Source organism: Barbatula barbatula (assembly GCF_947034865.1).
Source record: "Barbatula barbatula genome assembly, chromosome: 19".
NCBI lineage: Eukaryota > Metazoa > Chordata > Actinopteri > Cypriniformes > Nemacheilidae > Barbatula > Barbatula barbatula.
Genome location: NC_136782.1, coordinates 17,152,502 through 17,169,097, shown reverse-complemented (window position 1 = coordinate 17,169,097; position 16,596 = coordinate 17,152,502). Strand labels below are relative to the sequence as shown.

Sequence of the window (16,596 nt, the reverse complement as noted above, 5' to 3'; positions counted from 1 at the left end):
TAAATAAACATGATTTTATATGTATTTTATTGAATATGAGATATCGGAAAAATGTGTGAAAAGTTGCCACACCAAAGCTCCAAAAATATCCTTTTTTAATAGCCCTGTAACAAAATGTGAAATGTTTGGAGCACACAGGCTCTTCATCCATCCAATGTGATGTGCCTGCTTTGGTTGTATTTAGTTATTAGTTAATATGATATAACATTTCCATTTATCTTTTTGAAGATAATAAACAGAGCTTAACAGAAATGAGTTTTTATAAATGATACCTCCCACGGCCTAAGCTTTAACACAACACAAATGATTCATGAAGTCCCAAATTTAATGGATCAAGTTAGGATTCATAAAATCTGTCTCGATGGCCAAATCGTGTGCAAAATTTTACAATGTGCGGTGAGAGAAACATGGTTTTACATTTCACATGTAGGCCTAAGCTAGGTCTAACTGTTATTTTGGTGTCACAGCAGCGGTTGATGTACATCATAAAGTACATCGTTTTGTTCCCTCTCACAAATATCAATTCACAGGTTTATCCTCGTTCTTATGGGTGATTTGTTAAATATAAAAACGGGGTGGAGAACACCACTCAACGGGGACCAGCTTGATTTGCATATTATTGTTATTTAGTTTTAAAATCCAGATTCTTGGCAATAGTGAGGAGAGAGAAAAAAATGGCCCCAAGCTGCTGTCTGTCAGCGCTGTTGTTCACCTTTGCTATAGACGCACACACCTGAAACCCGATCGACTGTTTTTTAGAAAAGACAGCATCTCGCCAGCTTATCGAGCCACCACCTACTTAGAGCGCTCAGAGACTTCAACAACATTGGGTAAAAATAAAGCAGTTGTACTTGAACAAAAACAGTTTGGGTTTCACTTTAGCAACATCTTCTTTTGTGTTTGGAGCTGTGAGTATACAATATAGATCATTAGAGAGGCACACATTTGCTAATGTTAATAAACACAACCTCATCGTAACCTTTTACAGAGATATACATTTTCAAGCAGTGTTTATTATGTCTTTGTATTTGCTTCAGCCCTCATTTGGAGAGAAAGATCAGATATAAGCACAATCACATAGACATACAGAATTATCATCTGTTGTTTTTGCATTGGTAACAGGAATCATATTTGGGGGTGGGGACAGTTTCCTTCATGCTGAAGTAATCGCTGTTGGAAACCTTGTAAAGTAAATCACCCCATCGCATGTGTGCTGGAAAACCGAGTTATTGAAACCGTAAAACATGAGTGCACTTGTAGGATGAGACTCTGATTACACGTGGCACATGTTTGCTTAGGATGATAAAGCTGTGGTTAGAACAAGTGTAGATGCCTGTGTAGAAGATATTATTAAGAATCAGATGTCCTCTGGAGACATTGGGGTTGGAAAGAATCCTGTTAGGATGAATTTTGAATTGCGTTGGACTTCAGAATTCAATTCGCTTTTATTATATAGACATAAATGCTTGCTGTGGAAACCTGACATGCGTTCTTGCATTCCTGTGGCACTGGGATACTGGTATAATAAGTGAATAACTGTAATATTTAAAACCACGATAATCAACATTGTGCTAATTCTACACATATGATAATATCGTAAATAATCCTGTAACGCTTGAGATTACGGCCCGCAATGTACCGCATTATTAAACCGAATTTTCAGCGTAACTAATTGTAACAATAATATAATAATAGCCCGTACTGTACATATTTGTAGGTGAAGGGGAACAATATGCAAAGTTTGGGAAAAATTTGGAAAACACTTCAGAATCGGGACCAATTCTCACTATTAACTAGTTGCTAATTAGCATGCCTATTATTGGCATATTGGCTGTTTATTAGTCCTTATAAAGCACATATTCTGCCTGACCATACTCTACATCCCTATACCCAATGCAAACTACCTTACTAACTATTAATAAGCAACAAATTGGGTGTTTATTGAGAAAAAAGTTGTAGTTAATGGTTTGTTAAGAGCGAGAATTGGACCTTGAAATAAAGCGTGACCAAATATTGACACTGTAAGTATTCTAAATTTAAGGTGTTATATTTTAATATAATGTAATGACCTGCAGTTTGCTACACAACAATCTTAGCGTGAACATGCGCTACATTTTTGTTATCACAATGTATCCATAAATGGATATTAGTTATGTACGGGGTTCTTGTTTTATTATTATAGGAAACAAGAAATAAGGGGAAATTATTTGTTCAGTTTTTGTGCTAGCAAAACAGCACGAATGAGTCACGCAGACTGCCAGTCAACTGTAAATTGGCCAAAGTTTTGACTATAGGATTAATTTTTTTTATTGATTTTAGGAGTTATTGTGATGAGTTTTAATGTGTAAAATGTGCAAAATCAATGTTGACATGGCATGAAGTTCTCTATTTTTTTAATTTTCCTTACACTTACCCCTTTATTCCCTAAACTTTATATATTGTTCCCCTTTATCTACAGATATGTACTTTAGAGGTAAATTATTGTTACAAGTAGTTACGCTGTCAATTCTGATTAATGCCGTACATTGCGGGCCTTAATCTAAAGCGTTACCAATAATTCAGGAACCAATAATTCCTGTTTAACATTTCGCCTTAAGAGCCATAATAGTTACACGTTCTCTCTCTCTCTAATCCTTACGCTTTAATATTAAGGGTGATTTGTTGGCCAAACATGAGAAAACAGAAAACAAACTAAAGATGAGTTTGACTGATGACGTTATTTATTCTTTAAATATGGAATCCTAAGTGAGAATCTGATATCGTGACAGCCATTTATGGCGCAAACTCAATATAGGTATCAAACTAGATCTGTTTTAAGGATAGTTATGTACATGAAATACCTTCAATTTACTCTAACAGTTGCCCTGCCATGGCAGGAGATGACCCGAAAGAGAAGAAAACAAGACAGAAGGAAAGAAGTGCTCTCAGAAATAACTCCTCTACATCTCATTTTGGTATCAGGTAGCATTCAGGCATGTTTACTCTTGTGAGATTTATGATGAATATGTTCGTTGTTCAAAGAATAGCATCCGTAATGAATCCGTCAGCCCACGCCGTGGAGAGAAGGATATTGTCGCATTAATGTTAGAGACTTGGTGAGATGCACAAAAATGTAATAACTCACTGTTTTACATGAAAATGATGTCCGTCTAAAGGGTTGCATGTACATTTTTACTAACATCATATTTAACGGTCCGTCTCAGGGCTTGTTTTTGAACATATGAAACTTCTTTTCATTCAACACCCACTTCACGTATATGTCATGTTATAAACATTAAAATTGTCCTGTGGAAACACGTAACCTGTAAAGAAATAAAGCAGCGTTATAATCACAGACTGTCAATCACAGCTCACGCTTGGACGACTGCACCTTTGTTAGCCTTTCTTTTGCCTTGTGTAACCATGGACACCTTTCATGCATACCTATTTTTCACAGACGAGTGTTTTCATGTTGAAGTAAGTGTGTCTTTTTATTTTACAAAAATTACAGCAGACTACTTGAAGCTGGCTGAGAGATCCTGCGGAAATGTGTACAATGTGATCTCACCGAGGAACACTTACGGCTGTGCTAACGTGTTCTGGCCTTTTTCTTCCACCCAGGGGTTTTAGCTTTCCTTTTATAAAGGCTGTTGCACTGTGGGAATGCCGAGGAGAGTTCAGACGAGATTACACTTTAAAAACGTCTGGGTTGAAAAACAACCCAACCTTAGCCTAGGTTTTAGCATTTAACCTACAATTCTGGGTTGTTCATTTGACCCAACCAGTAAATGAAACTGACACTCTTGCTGAGTCAAGTGTTACTCATGTTGGTGGGTTCTTTCGTTTGACTAATTCTATTTGATTTAGTAGACAAGAACCTATTCTGGTCCAAAAGGTATACACAACATCAATTTATTCGATTTTTGTACATTTTAATGCAATGTTTTGGATTGTACTAACGCATACAAGTTTTGAATACAATTGTTTTAACCCCCACATGACATTAATCATTCCCATTCCGATTATAGTATTAATCGATACTATTTTTATTTTAACTCTTCATTTTACCATTTAATTTTTTATTTATCAAAATGAGAAGGACATATTTATGTCCTGCAAAAACACTTCATAGTAAATTACAAAATTATTAGTGAAAGAAAAACTGTTTTAACAGATGATGGCTCGTGTGCATCAGTCTGATATACAGCATGCTGGAGAAATTCCCATGTGGGAAAACACTGCTTTGTGTTCGTAACATGAAAGACATTAAACCTTTGAGACAGACATCAACAGCCTCCAACAAAAAGTCTTTCTCAATGGCGTTGCATCCAACGATGGCAAATGTGTGGCAAAATGATTCATTCTCCAGTCATCTCAATATTTTTAAGATATTTTACCATGTTGGTCCCCACCTTTTGATCACACACCGACACTCAGTATTGCAATATAGCTGACATTTTATGTCAAGCTTTTTGTGTGAGCATCAAAAAACAACTGCAAACTCCGAAACTAGTCGTTTTGTAATACGTAAAATGTAATACGATCAACGCTTTCATGACCGAAACTTGTGCCGACCCCTAATGTCCATTTTCTGGGAGACAAAAATAGGAATCACTGTCTAGTTCCTGCACGCCGAACTTAGGCTATTGTAGTAGGCTATTGTGCCAAACATATCAAACACTGAAAACATCCACCAATCTTTGTAGTATAAACACTAAAGCAATAACTTACAGGTTTCATGTCAAAATGACCCCTGGGCCTCATCCGTTGTGGGTCTGAAAACCTTTCCTCCTCTCTTGTAAATAGATGGGGTAGGAGAGTTGGCAGGACCTTCAAAGCTGTCTCTGCTTTAGCAGCTAAACAATTCGAGCACAATATAGTGTTGCGTCTGATATAAATAGTTTTCTTTTTATAATTAATAATACTGTATATAAATAATAATTTATATTAAGAAGTAATGCAAAACAAAATAACTTTATAAGAAACTGCTTACCCGGTGTCATCTCATCCAGTACAAATTGAAATTTCCCCTCTCGCGGAGCACACTTAAGAATCCTAGCACTTATTAGTAACCCATTTAGTAAAGTGTTAGTAAAGAACACTGTACTTTGATTATCAGTTAGACATACAAACAGGTGAGAAATGAAAGGAAACACCAACATGAGATGTCTTTGTCATGGGGGAGAACATGACAAATGCTCTCCAAAGTATTTAAATAAAGGTTCGGACAAAAACATTACAGAAGACACATAAGGATTTTCACTAAACTTACCCTTTCACGTCTCCTAACAAATAATCCTAAAATACTAATGTAAAGTAACGTTATACCAGCGGACTTTCCACACAACTCATTAATGAGTCTATTGTTAGTTAGTTTCCCTCTGGATTTCTGTGAGGGGCTGAAAAACTGGACGTAACGGTAACCACTACGCAAGGATTTAATACGATACACGTTTCCACCTTGTAAATATGCAACGAATCCATGATGAGCATGATGTGGACATTAACTTTTGTGTATCTGACAAATTTCCTGAGGATTTAATTTAGAAAGGCAAATATAGCTCGTTTTTAACTAATGTTACGACTTAACGTTATCGATGACCCCTTTGCTCTTATAACTATTAACATGGCATAGAATAACATTTAAAATATAGGTTTAATTCAAATGAACTTACCATAAATACTGCCAGCTTTGAGCGGCGTTCGCCTCACTTCGGCAAAGAAAGGCAGTTTCTCACAAACTCAAAGAACGGACTTCCGCTCTTGCTGGATCGAACCTCGCAGGTTCACACTCGGAGTTCGAACGGGAGGACGCACAAATATTACTGTTGTATCAACTCATTTTCTTTTGAGTTTTTGAGGTCTGAAAAAAATACAGAGCATATTTTCTGTTATCTTGACCTGTTTCTCTAGATTTCATTTTCTGCAAAATAAATGCAAACAGAAACGATATTTTTATAAAAAATTTGGTAAAACTATTGTTAGGTCTCTGCTGTTATCCAGAGGCGACTAAAAATGTATACTGTACAATGTATTTACTTTTTACATGAATTGTTAACACAATGGATACATTTCTCCAGTATTTATATTCCATTGTATTCCAAACCATTACCTTTGCATTAAAATCAGTGTAGCCTTTGTATTACCTCGAAAACTTTTTTGGACCTGAACAAAAATATGTACAGTGATATGTACAGGCGAGACTTTGGAGAGATAATATGCATTAGTGTACAAAACCTCACAACCTTAGATAAATATACACGTATAAGTTTTAATTTAGACCACCAGCACCGTGGCAGCTTGCCACATGGGTGACCTGATACTCTCAACAAAGCGCCAGTTGTTTGGGTTGTTGGGGAACCAATGGTCTTTTTATAATGGTATATAATGCTTTGATGCTCTCCGTTTTTGCCCTTTTGCCCTTGAACTGATTGTGTCAACCATTGGACACACCAAAACACACCGACAAAACCAAAGCAAGCCCTCCAGACAAAGCCCTGATATATCCCACAACTCTTTTTATCTGTGTAGGAGTGGACAATTGGCACCGCCAGGACACATCATGTTATTATAGTTAATGTGTTTCCAAGACCTAGATAAAGCCGGTGACTCTTTTTTGAAGTGTGCACTTTTATAATGTATTTTCACAACATGTACAATTTAGTCTTACTTTTGCACTTGGATGGAAACTCTTTAGGTAGCGCCTAAAGACATACTGGCGCTGTTTTACACAGCTTTTTATTGCAAGCATGCATGCATTGAATGGAGCCTTTGATCATAAATGCGGGTGAATTAAGTAATTTGCACACATTAAAACTGGGAAAATGACCCTCCAACCTCAAGTATTAAAAGTTGGCTTGTTTCATCCAGGACTGTTTGTTACAGACATGAATGAAACCACAAAATGTGTGGCTTACTGTCGTTTTTTTAAGTTTAAGTTGAACCTGTTGGCGACATGTAGAGCTGTTGTGTGATTTCACTCTCATGGCTTTATTTAGCCCTATGTCAAGCTCTTTTAATGTAAAAAAGTGCTGTGAACCCTTGCGTGACCTCAACCGTGCATTCCATTCAGATGTGACTACAGCATCATCACGATGTGCACTTGTTTGTGAGATTGACCACACAAGAACAAGAAAAAAGTAGGATTTTATTTGGTCTCAATTCTGCTTCCGACTGTGAACGTAAAGAAGCTTAAAGTCTTTCAACACTCACTTTGTTTTTTAAGAAAAGGCAAGAGTGACATTTCATACAGTCCTGTGAACGAGGATTTGAAAGTGCATGGTGGTTTTGGCAATTGAGGTATTCCAGGTTCGGTGTTAATTGCAGAGCGACAGCTCCAGACTAGCCCGTCTATCTTCACATCCTCCGTACCGTCTGTTGACTTTACCTCACATGACTCGTTGCTCTTTAAAGGGTGTCCTCGAGTCGGTTCAATACAATAGTCAATAGACAGGATCTCTGGCATTATATTGATGACCACTGAATATAGTTTATTCTTTTCTTATTCTTTTCTCTACACAAAAATGAAATGCATGGTTGTTTTAAAAGTACAACCACAAATCAATGTATTATCTTGGTCACATCATTTAGATTTCACATGTACTGTATGTGCAATGATGTTATATACTGTATCTCTTTGAGGTCATTTGAGGTTTAAGTTTGCCACGTGGAATGGTTTTCCATCTCATAAATGATGAGACAACTTCACAACTCAAATGATAGATTTTATGATAATTTTTTTGCGTTCACACCTCCAAACGTGTGTTTTTGGCTTAAAATTCCATAAAAAAACTGAGCTTGTATTGAACCCGTTAAAGCTTTCAATTGCAAACAGCAAATAAAGATTTTTGGGCCCCAAGGTTTTCTGTGTAACTCACTGCTGCGCCACAGAAGTAGAGGGATTTTATGCCAAATAAAATGTTAAAGCCTGATACAGCGCCCCCTCATGTCAAGGCTGAGAAAGTACAACATACATTTTTCAATTGATTTAAACTTCAGTATAATTCAGACAAACAAAATAGGCCTAAAATACTTTTTCTTTCTTTTTTAATTTACAAAGTACAAAGAATTCATAACGTTTAATTTTAAGTACATTACTTTATTAATACACCCAATGTAAAATAAATCTCTCATTGTTTTCCAACAGCACCAGTCTTCTATTTCGGTGACATGGAGCACCATGTGGATGAGAGCGACGGTTATGTTGAAGTGCGTGTTTGGCGAACAGGAAGTGACCTCTCCAAAGCCGGAACGGTCACGGTGCGGTCCCGAAAAACTGACCCGGTTTCAGCTGAAGGTACGTATTACACAGAGTCAACATCTCTTAATATTACATGCTTTAAAATAGCTTTTATCAGCTATTACATGTTGCTGAATGAGAAATTCAGCTCTAGTGAAAATATATGTTGCTACACGCCCCAACATATATTATATATTATATAAAGTAAACCTGAAAGGGCTTTAATTCAGTAATTGACATATTCTATACACCATTTAATGTTGTAGAAACAACCGGGATATGTGCGGACCATAAAGCTCTGCTCCTGATCTTTGAAAGACTGTGTTTATGGGTTGTCCACATAAATGACATTCTTACAAGTGTAAAAAGAAATAATACATAGTAAGGTTTACTGTGTACTTAAAGCACACATAGCACAAAAGGTGCCTTGTACTCTGATGTCTAGTTTAAGTAGTCAAAATGAATCCAAGTGATTTATTTAACGGTTTACACTGTTAAACACCTTTGAGACATATATTTCTGAATTGGTTTCGGCAGCTGGTGTGGACTATGTTGGGATTAGTAAGAACCTGGACTTTGCCCCCGGCGTCAACATGCAGACATTCAGAGTTACCATTCTGGATGACCTTGGACAACCCGTGCTGGAGGGACCAGAGAAGTTTGAGCTGGTCCTCCGTATGCCCATGAACGGCATATTGGGAGAACCAGGAAAAGCCACTATTTACATCAATGACTCAATTTCAGACTGTAAGTAGCCAGTATTATCATTCCAGTTGTGAAAATCGTATACTGTGTGTAGCTTATGCATACAGTGATTATTGTTTTTTGTCATTTATTTTCAGTGCCCAAAGTGCAATTTCAAGATGCATCATACACCGGTAATGAGAACGACGGACAGATATCTGCTATCGTGTACCGCAGTGGAGACTTGAGCTACAAGTCCACCGTACGCTGTTACAGTCGCCAGGGCTCGGCTCAAGTCATGATGGACTTCAATGAGAGACCAAACACGGACGTCTCGACCATCGTCTTTTTAGCAGGTACAGCTTGTGGGTATTATTAAAGCTATAGTTCACTCAAAAGTAAAAATCATACTAATAAATGCTGTTGATTTTTTTTCATGAAACCCAAAAGGAGAATTTTGAAGCTCTTTATACATTGTTAAGACCTGCAAAATTCTCCTTTTATATTCCACAGAAAAAAGCAGGAGTTACGTTTTATTTAATAGTAATTTTGGCACTTTTTTGTGAAAGAAATCCAGATTAGAAGTGACTACTAAATTGTTTGTAGGAGAGGTTGAGAAACCCTGCGTTCTGGTCCTTGTGGATGACACTGAACATGAGGAAGAGGAAGAACTGAGATTGGTGCTTGGAAGTCCCAAGAGTGAGTCTCCGTTCGGTGCGTCCATTGGGACTCAGAATGAGACGCTCATCAAGATCAAAGATGACGCTGACAGTAAGGCACTTTCACATTCCTGTAACATTTTGTGTTTACTTTCAATTGTTAAGTTAAACCAAGAAGCCGTTGTTTACAGAATGTTATGTGCTAAATGTCAGTGCTTCTAGGTTGGCATGTTTGGAGCACTTACGGGACATTTTGAACTCGGAAACAACTTAAAAGCACTTTTGCTTTGGCCAGATTTCGTTGAAATTACACTGACTGCTCACCTCTTCCCACAACTCAGAGGCCATTATCAGATTCGGCGCAACCAAGTTTAGCGTGAGCGAGCCCAGGGAGTCCGGTCAACTGTCAGTGGTGAGAATCCCGGTGAAGAGAGTAGGAGACACATCCAAAGTGTCTGTGGTTCGAGTCCACACTAAGGATGGCTCTGCTTCTTCTGGAGAAGATTACCACCCTGTTTCAGAAGGTCAGCTCAAATGCAACCACATTTCACTTTCGTGTGAATAAACTCATAAATGTTTTGTAATTTGTAAACAAACAGACTAAAATATGATGGAAAGTTGCACGGACAAAAATATATTATGTTTTTTGGGGCCATTGCACATGTGAACTTAAATTAAATTCACCTTTTTTAATAAATACATTTTTTATTTAGCTTTTTCTTGCAATGTTGTGTTTTTTAAAAGCAGCTTTATATTTCTGTGTTTTAAAGGGTGTACTGTCCCTTTAAGTTAAATTAGACTTAAGAATGACAAATTCCCATCTACAGATATCGAGTTTAAAGAGGGAGAGACAGAACACATTGTGGAGGTTGAAATTCTATATGATGGCGTGCGAGAGATGAGGGAGGCTTTCACAGTCCACCTGAAACCTGATGAGAACATGGTAGCGGAGATTCAGGTACTACTTCAAATATGTTTGCCCTAGGACAATCCACACACATCTAAATGTAAGTATGTTAATCTGTATTGTGTCTTTTCTAAACTCTTAGGTGACCAAAGCCATCATCTACATTGAGGAAACAAACAGTATGGCTGACGTCACCTTCCCATCTGTGCCAGTGGTGGTGTCACTGTTGCAATATGATGATACAAGCAGGACTAGAGACGCTCAGCTTGTCGCAGGATTTCCTGTAGTCTGTGTCACGGTAGATATCTTGTCATTTGAGGCAAAATGAGTGTGTTTAGTTCTACAACCTGTAACTCGCACAAAGCCGGCCGTCCCTATAAGTGAACTAAGCGGCTGCTTATGGCCTAGCCGCCACTAAGGTTTATGTGTTTTGTTTTAATGACATTCCTACATCCCGAACACAGCTACAACTAATAGAATTGGATGTGTTAGGTTAAAAGTGCATGCAAATACTCAAACACTGACAATAGTCAATTGTATTGGGGGCATGGGGGACCCCTGAGTAAAATTCTGTTTGGGCCCCATAAAGGCTTGGGCCAGCCTAAACCCACATGTCATTTTATGACCCAGACAAATGCTTTCCCAAAAATCTAATTTTATTTTAATTCTACACCTTCTGTTTCCTTAGAAAAGGTCAATAATTTTTTACATCAAATTAGCATTCCCTAACTTTGTTTTTCTGTTCACTTCTTTCTTTCAAAGTCGTGCAACCCTAAGTACCCTGACTTTGACCGGACGGGCTCCATCTGTGCTGCCGAGCACATCAACAACACACTGACCCGATACCGCTGGATGGTCAGCGCCCCCACGGGACCAGATGGGGTGACCAGCCCCATGAAGGAAGTGGATTTTGACACCTTCTTCAGCTCTTCCAAAACCATCACTTTAGATTCTGTGTATTTCCAGGCCGGATCACGGGTGCAGTGCGCTGCCAGGGCTGTGAACTCCAATGGAGATGATGGTCTGGAGCTCAGTAGCCCCATAGTCTCCATCAGCCTGGAGGACGGTGAGTAAAGACTGAAAACCAATACGTGGTGATGAAGGTTCATCTGTCTATAGCAACATGGCATCCTTATAGAATGTCATCATTTGGTCCAAACCCTACATAATAAAAAAAGGTTGGGAATGGCTCTTTAGCTTCTGAAAATAACAATGTTTTCAAAGTAGGGCTGTCAATAGATAAAAAAAATGTAATCGCGATTAATCGCATCCTTTTCATATTAACTTTATCTCCAAATTAATATAGAAACAACACATTTATTTAATAACTTCATTTTATGAATGAAAACCAACATTCTAATATTGTTGGCTTTGCAACTGATGTCCTTATAAAAAGAAATTCTACGAATCAAACCCATTATAGGCCGCAGGTATAGTCCGTCCGCGTTCGTGCGCCGTCCGTATGAATACAATTGCCGCTGCAATTTTCGTCATCAGAAGGGTCCACGGACGTCTGCGCACAGCCTAAATTTTGAGACCTTGCGGGTCAAAACGCATACAACAGCGCATGCACAAGAAAAGGTGGCAATACACCCATAGAAAGTTTGCGGTGTGCAGTTGTCGAGGAAGATCGACACAACAGTAACACGTCGAAGCAGTGGAGACAAAACACTACAACAAAGAGTTTGAGTACAATGGAGAACGAATTCGATGAGTGTTATGTGAGAAGCCTAAAAAATATCCACATTTGTATAAATTAAAGTTTAAAAGAGTATACAGATGTGTTCAGGGCGGCTAGTTGTTATCTCTGTCGTCTGCAATGGTGGAGACACACCACTTCTATCTGTGAATAACTCAGCTCAGTGCTTCCCTTCCGTATCCATGTATCACAGATTAAGTATGCGCAGGAAGCTGTGCGGACGCGTTTGTGCGCAAGATGGACACGGAATGTCAAGTATACCCGTTCTTTAAGCGTGCCCTTCCTACCAGTCTAACAGTTAGGAAATATACAGAAAATAAATAAAGTTCTCAAATATCTTTGAGAATATTTACTCAAATATAGTCCTCATTTAAGTTGATTAATTTGTTCTTTGAACACGCTCTCTAAGATCTCAATACTCAGGACTTTTGATAATACCTAGAATAACTAAATCCACCAAAGGGGGTCGAGCTTTCTCATACGTAGCACTTAAACTCTGGAATAGCCTTCCTGATACTATTCGAGGATCAGACACACTCGCCCAATTTAAATCAAGATTAAGGACACGTCTTTTAAGCCAAGCATTCACTTAATGCAAAAACCACGAGAGACTGCTGACATTAGATATTATTTATTAAGTTAAACTATTCATGTACTGTGTTTTACCATTTTTGTGTATTTCTTATTTTCTCCTGTAAAGCTGCTTTGGAACAATGCAAATTGTGAAAAGTGCTATATACATAAAATTGAATTGAATTTGATTGACATTAGGGACAGGAGTCACAGCAGCACGTGTGCTACTCCTCAGCAGTTCTAATGCGCTTCCTATTTTCACTACTCTTTGCATTCATTTAGATCTTTATATAACTCGTTGAAGAATGTGCTTGCGAAAATACTAGACAAAATGTGCTTTCTGGCAAAATCTTTTGAGATTTTGTTCATTCAAGCATGAAAGAGAAGTTAATACTAGCGCGCTGTCTGACAGAGGTTCACTGAAGCAGCCTTTAGCCTGTGTACACCAGACGGGACCGCTGTCACGTTGAGCCGTGTTCCACAGCCAGAATTCTGTCAATCTATACTGGAAGTGCAAATACAACCATTTCAAATCGCGCCCAGATAGTTTAATGGCCTTTATATGAATAAGAACGTGATTTATATAATGTAACGCAAGACAATGATGACAGAAAAAACAGATGTTAATGCTATAAATGTTATAATTATAGATGTGTTCATCTGAAAAAATGTATCGCATGCGTTAACGTTGACAGCCCTATTTTAAAGTTAAAACGTTTCCAAAATTCAAGGAATGCTTTTTCAGATATGACATATGCAGCTCTTTGAATTTTGCTATGTGGTTAGGTATGTGCCAGCCCCGGGTTATGGGGACAGTCGGAGCTGAACCTTTCTCTGCCAGACTGCGCTACACCGGAGCAGAAGATCCGGATCATCCAAACCTCATTAAACTGACTGTCACCATGCCTCATATAGACGGTCAGTACACTCACATACTTGAGTTTATTCACTCTCATTTTGTACAAACCTGTGTATGACTTTTTCTTCTGTGAAACACAAAAGCTATTTTGAGAAATGTCTCCAAAAATTTGCTTTTGTGTGCGTTCAATGGAAGTCGGAGGCCAGTGATGTTTGGTTACCAATATTCTTCTAAATATCTTCTTTCGTGTTCTACAGTAAAATGTCATGCAGGTTTTGAATGACTTTCATTTTTGTGGAGAACTATCCCTTTAAACCAGTGTTGCTTCATTCTCTTGACAGGTATGCTACCTGTCGTCTCCACTCGTCCCCTCTCTAACTTCGAGCTGACCTTGAGTCCAGATGGCACACGTGTAGGCAACCATCGCTGCTCCAACCTGTTGGACTACACAGAGGTGCGAACACGCTACGGTTTCATCACTAATGCCACACGCAACCCAGAGGCCATCGGCGGAACGGCACCTTACCAGTACAGCTCATCCCTCAGGGGCCAGAAAACACTGCGCTTCTATAGAAACCTGCATTTGGAGGCCTGTTTGTGGGAGTTTGTCAGCTACTATGACATGTCTGAACTGCTCAGTGATTGCGGAGGAACCATTGGAACTGATGGGCAGGTCAATTATTTTTACCTTATCCCTTTTAACAACGTTTTAACCTTGAATTCAGAACTTTCACAGCACATTTCTTCCACAACCGTATATGGATGTTATAGTTAAAATGTCACAATTCAAAAGTGAAAATGGCACAATAACCACTTTCTAGGACATAACATGCCTCTTTTCACTTTAAAGTTCCTAAATGAAGTTCACTGTCGGCTTTGAGTTTAAAGCGGTGTATTTATTTCTTTAGTGACTACATGTAAGGTTAAAGGAAAGTTCCCTTTCTGTCGGTCTCTCGACGTTGTGTCGAAGCCGACAGATGGGGTTCGCCCTTGAGAACCAATCGTCTCTGACTATTTTGAAAAGGCCAATGAAATTGGCGAATGAAATTTGCATGCCGGGCTCCGCCCCCGGATATCCGGGTATAAAAGGGGAGCCGGCGTGCTCATTCATTCACCTTTTGTTCTTCGGAGCCTTCGCATCTGATGACATTCTTCGAATTGCCGATTTCTACGACGCGGTGCAGCGGAGATTCCCCTGGGCGTCCTGGCAGTTCCTGAGGTATTTTTCTAAAAGAGCAATTTCCTCAGCGTGGCATTGCCCGCTGATCTCTTGGGTGCAGTACACTCATCGAGGACGGGGACGGACACGGTGGTTGCCGCAAGTGTTCGGGGGTCCGACCACTGTGGCAGCCTCGTGGATTCGTCCTGCCCGCACGGCGCGCGGATGGCTATTCAGACGTTGCGTCACTGCGCGCGGATGGCTAGTCAGACGTTGCGTCACTGCGGGCGGACGGCTATTCAGACGTTGCGTCACGTTGGCTACGTTCTGTCAAGAGCAAGCCACCACCTCGTTTGCTTCCCGTTCTGTGACCGCAGCGGCTACGGCCCTGCCATCAGCGGCGGCGAGCAGCGAGGGTGATGTGGGGATTATCGTGAGCGTTAATCCGTCAGCCGGTCGGCTCGCGGACCGCTCGCGCCCCGTCTCGCTTGTTTAGCAGGTCCCCAAGGATGGTCCTAAGCCATCTTATTCCTCAGCCACGCGCTCGGACACGAGCCGTGGAGATGAGGTGTCTCTTGCAACATCGGAGCGCGACCTGCTGGCATCAGACTCTGGCGATTCCCTGAAGCTCCCTCCCTCGGGAGGTCGAGCACAGGTGAGAGCAGACGTCAAGATGTCAGCCATGCTCGCTCGGACCGCCGTGAGCGTCGGGTTGCGGTGCAGCCCTGGTGCTCGCGGCTGGGTACTCGCACATTGGGCCCGGCTCAAGTGCCAAGTTTTACCGAGCTGCATAAGGAGTTCAGTAAGACCGGGAGCGTCCCTTTCGGCGCGCTTCCGTCTAGCTGACTCTATCGCCCTCTCTTCCCTCGGGGCGGGGAGGCAGCTAGGGACTATGTTAATGCACCCTGGGTGGAGCATGCAGTCGCGGGTATCCGCAGACGGCGGCCACCTGGGGGGCTTGACCTAGACTCACCGTCCAGGGCATGTAAGGTCTCAACATCTCTGGTGTTGAGGCTGGCAGTGCCGTGGACCAAGCTGCCTCCACTCTTACGCATGGCCTTCCTGCAGGCCAGGGCGCTAAAGAGAGCCCCACGGGGTAAGACCGACCCAAGTAGTGCCGCCGCCGACTGGCCCTCCGGGGACCGCGGTGGCAGCGCAGGCTGGGTCGGACGATGTCCACATCAGTGGCCCGGAAAGATGCCTCGGACCCAATCTTGCGCAGGGGGGCGATGTCGAGAAAGGCCACTTTCCCGACTCCCCTCTCGCAAGGTCGGCTGATTGGTGGCGCTGTCAAGGACTGCTCCAGCAGCCTTTTGACAGTGTAGAAACAGACCGGCCTGCTGTGACCCGGCCGCCTTTCGGCCGTCGAGGTCTCGCACGTGGTCTGCCCCCAGCAGCCCTGGCCTTCTCCAGCGTCGACTCCGGTTCTGGTGCCCCCGCAGGTGGCCCCCCGGAGGAGGACGTCAAGAGAAGGACCACCTAGAGAGATTGAACCATCGGGCCCGACCCAGCCTGGGTTGCTGGATGGTCGGACTGGGGCGGTCCCTGCCGCGTCCCAAACACCTTCTGGGCCCCTTCGGGGGCCTAGTGCCCGCCTTCTCACAAGGAGAGGTCTCTCTCTGGGTCCCACTTGCAGCCGCTCTCACCCTCTGAAAGATGGTGTTCGGCAACTCGACGTTGCGTCGTGGCGGCACGCAATGACGAGTATAAAGCAGCCCTCAGCACTCTCGCTTCGACGGTGCGTCGAGCTGCGCCATCGCCTGGCAGGTGATTTAGCGGAGCCGTTCCCCCCGGGGAGAACAGCACTGCTAGTCATTGAACCAACCCCCGCGGGTTGA

General features: G+C 41.2%; 1 protein-coding gene across 1 annotated transcript in view; it reads left to right on the top strand.

The window, feature by feature from the left end:
• frem2b (FRAS1 related extracellular matrix 2b) overlaps positions 1 to 16,596 on the top strand; it is a 66,488-nt gene that overhangs the window by 41,684 nt on the left and 8,208 nt on the right. Inside the window, exons 7-16 of the mRNA XM_079481919.1 lie at positions 8,126 to 8,275; positions 8,756 to 8,965; positions 9,061 to 9,258; positions 9,509 to 9,673; positions 9,903 to 10,085; positions 10,389 to 10,519; positions 10,611 to 10,766; positions 11,231 to 11,534; positions 13,527 to 13,658; positions 13,941 to 14,272. Coding sequence (XP_079338045.1) covers positions 8,126 to 8,275; positions 8,756 to 8,965; positions 9,061 to 9,258; positions 9,509 to 9,673; positions 9,903 to 10,085; positions 10,389 to 10,519; positions 10,611 to 10,766; positions 11,231 to 11,534; positions 13,527 to 13,658; positions 13,941 to 14,272 — 1,961 coding nt within the window. The remainder of the gene's footprint in view (positions 1 to 8,125; positions 8,276 to 8,755; positions 8,966 to 9,060; positions 9,259 to 9,508; positions 9,674 to 9,902; positions 10,086 to 10,388; positions 10,520 to 10,610; positions 10,767 to 11,230; positions 11,535 to 13,526; positions 13,659 to 13,940; positions 14,273 to 16,596) is intronic.